Source organism: Gekko japonicus, unplaced genomic scaffold, assembly GCF_001447785.1.
Source record: "Gekko japonicus isolate JY-2015 unplaced genomic scaffold, Gekko_japonicus_V1.1 scaffold93, whole genome shotgun sequence".
In the NCBI taxonomy this organism is placed as follows: domain Eukaryota; kingdom Metazoa; phylum Chordata; class Lepidosauria; order Squamata; family Gekkonidae; genus Gekko; species Gekko japonicus.
Window position 1 is genome coordinate 1,581,904 of NW_015160838.1, and position 8,165 is coordinate 1,590,068.

The 8,165-nt window shown below is 45.6% G+C and overlaps 1 protein-coding gene across 1 annotated transcript in view; it reads right to left on the reverse strand.

The window, feature by feature from the left end:
- Window positions 1–244: 244 nt before the first annotated feature.
- Window positions 245–8,165, reverse strand: part of TECPR2 (tectonin beta-propeller repeat containing 2) — an 82,412-nt gene continuing 74,491 nt past the window's right edge. The window contains exons 19-20 of the mRNA XM_015418494.1: window positions 5,762–5,911; window positions 245–2,529 (exon numbers count right to left, since the gene is read on the reverse strand). Coding sequence (XP_015273980.1) covers window positions 2,372–2,529; window positions 5,762–5,911 — 308 coding nt within the window. The 3' untranslated portion in view covers window positions 245–2,371. The remainder of the gene's footprint in view (window positions 2,530–5,761; window positions 5,912–8,165) is intronic.

An 8,165-nucleotide genomic window follows, 5' to 3' on the forward strand; every position in this document is an offset into this window, starting at 1 on the left:
ACAACTTTAATGCCAAGAGCCCACAAAGTAGAATTTTTGCTCACAAGACTCCACAGCTTAGAGGGAGCATTGGGGGTGTCCTCAGTATTTCTTTTAACATCAGTGGGAGTTTTTAATTATGATACACATCCTGCCTTAGTTAGAAATGTTATTTTAAAATTAAGCAGCCAAACTACAGATTATTTTTAAGAAAAAGAGTAGTTTATTGCACTTGTCTGAAAGCACAAAAGAAACACAAGCGTACAGAAGTGAAACTAAGGATGGAAAAATGTTTATGATGGTTAGGTGAGACTATACAAAAAGTCCCATGGACTGAGAAGGGCTGTGTCAACACCAGTTAATATTCATCAAGAAAGCAACGTGGATTTACTGTACGGAGCATGAACAGCTAGCAAGCTCAAGCCATGACCAAGAGGGCTTTCCCCCCCAAGTGTAATACCCATAAAAATGTCATTCTTCAGCACTGCAGGTGAGCATCTGGTTCTTGGCCAGGTGGGCGTGTTGGCCATTTCGCCCCTATTCTTCCAAAGTCCTCAATATCGGAACACTTCTTTGAAGATCTGCTTCCCACGGGGGCTCCTCGAAACAGTCCACCCATTGGAACCAAGTAAACATCAATAGCCTCTTACTACCCAGTGATAGACTAAAAAAGAAAAAGAAACTCTTGCGAGACCGATTCCTTATATAGAGGAGGAAGAGATTGAGCAAAACATATCGGCTCTCAGCGGGAAACAAATATGACCTCCAAGTTCACGATGAACTGCTGAAAGAGTGGGAAACCCAGCAGTAACCAAGTGTTACTAATGCAAGTCCTGCTTCAAAAACTGGGATGCACAGCCACAAAGGGAATTCTCGGTACTCTGAGGAGCTGTGGTTCCCACTATTCCTGCTTTTCTCAATGAGGAAGAAACACTTGTTCCTTTTGCTCCACACTAGGGGCCGAAACTAAATGGTATAAGGAAAATTTCCTGTCTTTTGCAAGCCCCAACATCTGCTCTGAAAATCGGGGTAGTGTGTGTCGTGGGGAAGGAGACTCAACCTTTTCCCCCTGTGCTGTTTCTCCTATGTAAATCCCGCCCCCAAAGTAGTAATTAACGAGGGTGGAGGGAGTGGCTGGTACAGAACTGGTACCAGGTTCTCATGCTCCCCCCCAACCCCCCCCCTGGAAGTTGGCTCATTTGCAGATTCTTCAGCAGCTGTTTAGACATTCTAAAAGACACTGAGGTTAATTTGGTTAGGTATTTTAAAAACAGAAACCAAATGCTACCGCGGCCTTTCTGTCTAAGCCACTGAACAAGTCCTTTTGACCTTCAGTTCTGTTCTTAAGAAAATTAGCTTTCATAAACTATGAGCTGCCGTGATTAACAAACCAACAAAGTTTTGCACTTCTGCTGTAAACATCTCAAATTAGGTAAGACATTGCGCAAGATTTAGCTAATTTAGCCAAAGTCCACCACTGTGAAGACATATATTGTGACTATTACCACAGACTCTCCCTCTGGGATAAATATATTTCTTTTACGCCGCTTCTTGTTTTTCATTCTTAATTATTTTACAAGAAAGGAAGTCTACTCTAGTTCGAGGCACAGTTCAGTTGGGCCAAGGGATTCACACAACCCACAGAGGCACTCTTGTTTTACAAGTCTAACCAACAACGGTCAGGTTCGTCCATTCCTGGATGCCCGTGGAAGAAACATTTCTTGTACTCGTGCGGGGGAACCAAGGTCCAAGCTTTTAGGCAACGCTTGAAATGAAGGTTTTTAACCCATGTCACAACAAAGCAAAATTCACCAGAGTCCTGGAAGTTACATGGAGCGCACTTCCCAAAAGATCTTCAGCTTAGTACCAAATTACATCACGAAACTGAATTTGACCTTCAACCCCCAAAAAGTTACCTCCACATTTTGTTACTTTTTGCAAACAACAAGGTCCTCTATGGTCTGCATCCCATTTGTACCCACCTTCTTCTACTTGGAGTTTTAAATTCAACAAGAAGAAAAATGTATTCTGCTGTTGAGAAACATTTAATGTAACCACAGGAGCCCTTCCTATCATAATACATATGAGTGTGCATGCTATAGCAAAATAGTTTTGCTGTTAATGAGGTTAATTTATAAGTTATATTTCAAAATAGAATGGCTACAATAAGACACGTTGACAACTTTTTAAGCCACGTTGTCCATCTCGCCTGAGAGATGTTGTAACAAGACACCTCACTACACAATTTTTGGACAGGTCAGTTCTCTTTTCTTTTTTAATACCAAAGTGCGAATATTGTCAAAATGTGAGCGGCTTTAAAAGCCTGACATTCCGGCATGTAACAGGACCTCCAAGCACATTTCCGAGCTATTTTACAGCTCCTCTGACGACCTCATATGACTTCCCACTCGTCTTCAAAGTCGTCGGAGTGAAACGATACAGACGCGTCCCCGTGTTTCTGCATGGAGGGGGAGTGGTGGAAGTTCTTTGTGAGACGCTGAAGGAGCTGTCCTGAAGCACCCGTGGCCCACAGTTCATCGAGAGGAGCAGCTAACAAGAGAAGGAACAAAAAAAAGAAGTTGCCAGTGGAGAAGAGCAAGAGTCCAGGAGCACCTTAAAGACTAACAGAATTTGCAGCAGGGGAGGAGCTTTCGTGGTTCACTCCGCTCGCTTCTTCAGAATGGAATGGAAGACGTGAGCAGTGACTCACAAAAGCTCCTACCCTGCCACAGATCCTGTCTTTAAGGTGCTACTGAACTCTTGCTCTTTTTACTACTGCTACAGACAGACCAACACGGCTACCCACCCTCACCAAAGAAGTCACCAGATTCCTTCAGAACAGTGGTTCCCAAGTTTTTTGGTCTGGTGACCCGCAAGCACAAATTTACAGCCCAGGGTATTTTTGGCACCCCAGGCGAACTATGACCTTGTCACTCATCTAATCCAGCACTCCATGGTCTACAGTGGCCGACCAGATGTTGCTCAGAAGCCCACAAATGTGGCACAAAGGGTGCAGAGTTGCCCCCAAGCAAGTGGCATTCCAATCCCCCCCCCTTTCCGGCTACTACCATAAATTTTTACTAGCTCCTGGACAAATCCCCCCCCCCACACACACATTGTCAAAAAGGGAGGTGGGAAAGCGAGAATGTGAGATGTTGACAAGGAGGTCAGGAGAGAAAGAGCGATGCAAGGGGGCAGGAGTGGCCGTGAGGGAGGGCTGGCCTGCATCCCACTTTCAGAGGCTTCGCGACCCACTTCTGGGTCCCGCACAACAGATTGGGAAACACGGCTTCAGAATGCCGATCGTTAACAAGAAGGCGGGCTGAGGAGCCTGCCTTCCCTTACCATCAAGATTAGCCCGCTTCCCAGCAAAACACATAAACGAGAAAGCCGAGCGGAAAGGTTAAGTTGTTGCTGTCCCACTCAAAGGGCAGTCTGGGGTGGCATCGGGTTGCTAATATCACTTGGATATCTGTACTGGCGTTTTGGCTCCTCGTATCATCTAGATATTTATACCCTGCTTTTCCTCCCCAAACCGGATTACAACATTGTTCTCCCCCTCTTTCATCTTGTCCCCATAACCACCAGACCACAAGGCTAAGGAGGGGAGTGATTGGTTCAAGGTCACCCAGCGAGCTGGCAGAATGGGGACTGGAGCCTGGGTTTCCCATTTCAGAGCCTGAAACTCTAACCGCTGCACCATCTGAATGAGGCCTAATTAACACATGAGCTGAGAGGGATGGGAGCCAGCAGCCGGCCATCCCAACCCCCTTCTTCCGGTCTGGTCCTAATTTTTCTGTGCAGGTAACCTTAGAAGAGATGACTAAGGGGGGGGGGGACGTGATAGAGGTTTATAAAATTATGCATGGGGTAGAGAGAGCTGACAAAGAGAACTTTTTCTCCCTCTCCCAAAATTATAAAACTCGAGGGCATCCAATGGAGAGAAGAGATTGGATTTCTACCCCGCCCTTCACTACCTGAAGGTGTCTCAGAGCGGCTTACAAACTCCTTTCCCTTCCCCTCCCCACAACAGACACCCTGTGAGGTGGGTGGGGCTGAGAGAGCTCTGATAGAAACTGCTCTTTTTCAAGGACAGCTGTGCCAGAGCTTGTGACTGACCCAAGGTCACATCAGCAGGTGCAAGTGGAGGAGTGGGGAATCAAACCGGTTCTCCCAGATTAGAGTCCGCACACTTAACCACTACACCAAACTGGCTCTAGGCAGTAGATTCAGGATGGACAGAGGGGAAATATTTCTTTACACAGTGAGTGACGAAAATGTGGAATGTAGTGATGGTCACAGGCATAGAGAGCTTTAAAAGGAGATTAGATAGATTCATGGAGGAGAGGTCTATCAGTGGCTACTAGCCATGGTGACTGAGGGGAATCTCCATATTCAGAGGCAGTCAACCTCTGAATCCCAGAGCCAGGAGGCAACATCAGGGGAAGGCCTCGGCCTCTATGTCCTGTTGATGGACCTCTAGAGGAACACGCCATTGTGTGAGACAGGATGCTGGACTAGATGGACCAATGGGCTCTTCTTATGTTGTGATGATGGGGACTGTTTTGATCCTCTCCCTCCCTTTCTTGAGTGAACCCTCGGCAGAGTAAAACCTACAGGGTAACTTGTATTTACTGAACACCCCACACACGCTCATTACCCAGAAGGATATGCCAACACAAGTAATGCTTTGAAACCATTTGCCTCTAGGGAGCTGCTTCTGTTGAACAACCTCCTTATCCTTTGATGACACAAGAAGATGAGAGACTGGGCATGAAACTGGAGCACACTTTGTTAATATACAAGAAAAGGCCAGAGGTGCACGATGCAGTTTTGCTGACTGGAGCCAAGCAGGCCTGGACTTGTAACTGGCCCGGGTGGGAAACTTCCGCTTACAGCCCCTGCAACAAATAAGCATCAAGAGCCAGTGTGGTGTAGCAATTGGAGCAATGGATTAGGATCTGGGAGACCCAGGTTCGAATCTCTGCTCTGTCATGGAAGCTTGCTGGGTGACCTTGGGTCAGTCAAATGCTCTTAGACTAAAACCTACCTCACGGGGTAGTGGTTGTGAAGATTAAAATAGAGGAGAGGAGAGGAGAATGATGTAAACTGCTTTTGGGGGAAAGATGGGGTATAAATGAAGTAAATAATTAAGATATATAAACGGGCTAATATAAATACAAGTAGGGATGGGCATGAACTACGAAAATGTGGTTTGGTTTGTGGTGCGCCACAAACAGAACACAAACTGAACCGCCCATTCACGAACCGAACTAGTTGGTTCAGTTTGTGGCCCTGCAAACCTTGTTTAAAGGGACTCAGAATCCCTTTAAACCCCAGCTTTCTGCACCGTACACAATAGCACGAACCTGCTCTGAAAGTTCGAGACGGCGGACCCCTGCCTACTGGGGAAATAGTAAGTGGAAGCACTATCTGTCACATTTCATCATACCATTCTTCTAAGGATCTCAGGCAAAAGGTCATCCCATCCTCCTTCCTTACAGCCTCCCTGCGAGGTAGGTTAGGCTAAGAAACAGCAGCTGACTCACAGTCACCCAATGGGCTTCAGGGCTGAGTGGACATTTGAACCCTTGAACCCAGCTCTCCAAAGCCCTAGCCTGACACTTTAAACCACTACCCACATTGTCCATCCTACTTCCTCTTTTAAAGTTTCTAGGAAATCTCCGGCTTTGCATCCCAATTTTAGGGGGAAGAAAGGCTTATAAATGTTGCCTGGTACAAGCCCCAGAAGGCTAGTGGGCAAGTCAAAGGAACCACTTACCTGTCAAACAAGAAACATTTCCTGGAATCTTCTTCCAATAGTCTCCTGCTGGATTTTTATCTGTGATGCCATACCTTCGTGCCACATCCCCATTAGGACAGCGGGCCCAAACCGTTCTTGTACTTATCGCCAACTGACAGGCCTGAAGCCCTAAACCCAAAGACACAAGAAAGAAATGCTTGTCCAAAATAGTGAGAAAGTGAGAGAGGCATGGTACACATTTTTCTTGATCCATCTGGAATTTCACACTGAAAAAAGGAGTATCGAAATATTTTAACAGGACAAATTAAAACGGCAAACATGCCTGCACATTAAGGTTAAAAATACTTATTACTAGTGCTATTTAGAATACTTACGGTACAATCCTAAATAGAGTTAAATTCTTCCAAGTCCATTGAAGTCAGTGGGCTTAGACGGGTATAACTCTGTTTAGGATTGCCTTAATAGTCACTTGTTCAAAAAGAAATGCTCCAAATGGCTTACAATACAACAAAACATAAAAATACTTTATAAAAATCACTAAAAGCAGTTATCAATGAAATGAGCAGCATAAAAACGACAGTATCAACATTAGCGAGAACGAACAGTAAAAGGTGGGGATCTAATCACACTATGCAATTAACAATACACCTGGGAGAATATAAAGTGTTTCACCAGGCACCTAAATCATTAAAACTGGCTCCAGCTGCTGCCACACAGAAGGCCCCGTCTCTGGTTGCCACCCACTTTACTTAAGAAGGCGGAGGAAGACATGGCTGGTCTCAGATGCCAATGTTAACTGGCAACGAAGTTACCTTGCTTTATACCTATAAAGAAGAACCAGTAAGGCTTCCGGTTTATGGCGACACGCAGGCAGACACATCTCCCGGACGTCCCGGGGATGTAAACTGCACACCAGCATATGGGAGGGGGTCCGACGGGTTGCGACCTCCCCGGAGCCTTGGTAAAAGGCTCCCAGCCAGGGGGCTTTTGAGAGGCGACCTCTTCAATGGCCAAATGCCAGAGAATTGAGGCGTCCCTCCGCCCCGAAGGTCCTGCCGCTGAGTGACCACATGGTACGAGTGCTGCTGACTGGGACAAGCGTTGGAGATCGGGCAAAATAAACAATGACGAGAGGGGCCGAATGGTCAACAACAAACTGTGAGTCAGGTTGAAGCGAGCATGAAGATATAAAAAAAGCTGCCCCCCCCCCAAGAGCGACGGAACACGGACGGAAAGAGGGGGGATCGGAAAAATAAGCGACTAAAACTGTTTTAAGAGACTTACCAGAGTGCAGAGAAGCGTTTGGGCGAATATCAGAGATTTTAGCAACTTTTTTGAAAAGTAAATAAATCCAAAAAGATGGCGGGGAAGAAAACGGAGAAAGAGAAGCTGTTGAAACCGAAACTAGGGGGCAGTCCTCGAACGGATGAGGTCACTGAGCTCTCAAAACTCTTGGCTGACTCCCTGTGCCCCCTGCTGGATGAGATCACTGGCATTAAACAACAACCGTCAACAATCGGTCAGAGTGTGGCAGTGCAACAGATGCAACTGACTCAATCCTTAAAAGCAACAGAGCAAATGGGAGAGAAGGTGAAGGAAATGGACGTCACTACTAAAAAAGTTAAGAAAAAGGTGCAAAAGCTGGAAATGAAGCAAGCTACGGAAGAGTCAAAGTTCTTACAGCTACAAATGGATAAAGCAAATTTGGTCCTACAGTTTCAAGGGGTCCCAGAATTTAAAGGAGAGAATCTGAAGCAAGTGATGAGCAATGCATTAGCCCCAGTGACAGATTTGAAGGCAGAGTATCTCATGAGCGAAATGGATGTGGCCTACAGGTACTATTCTGTATACAAAAAGAAGAAGAATCTGCCTGGGGAAATAGTAATGAGATTCTCGAAGAGGCATGTGAGGGATTCTATCCTGAGAGCAATGGCGGGGACACCCTTGAAAACTGGGGACAGTACATCAGGATTCTGAAAGACATCCCATTTGAAATAAGACAGAGGAGAAAGAAATATAAAGATTTAATTATTTTTCTTCAAACAAGTGCAATTAGCTACAGGTGGTTATATCCAGAGGGCGTAACCTTCAAACTTCAGGATAAAAAAGAAAAGATTGACTCTGTTTCCAAAGCATGGGACTTTTTGAGAATCCAGTTGGGTGAGCCAGAGGAGGTGGATAAAGAGGAGAAGGACAGTAAGTCCAGTGGTGAGCTGGACTCGGGGTCTTCTGGAGAGGACTCTCTTTCTGAAAAAGGGGTGGCTGCCCCTAAAAGTCCATATAAACTGGGGAAAAGACAAGAAAAGAAAAAATGAAGGCTGAAGGACTCTGAATTGTGCCTTTGAAAAATATGGTTTTTAATAATGGGATGCTCTGGGGTTTCTCTCTAACAGTTAAATCTAAGTGTTAAAAGATATTTTAG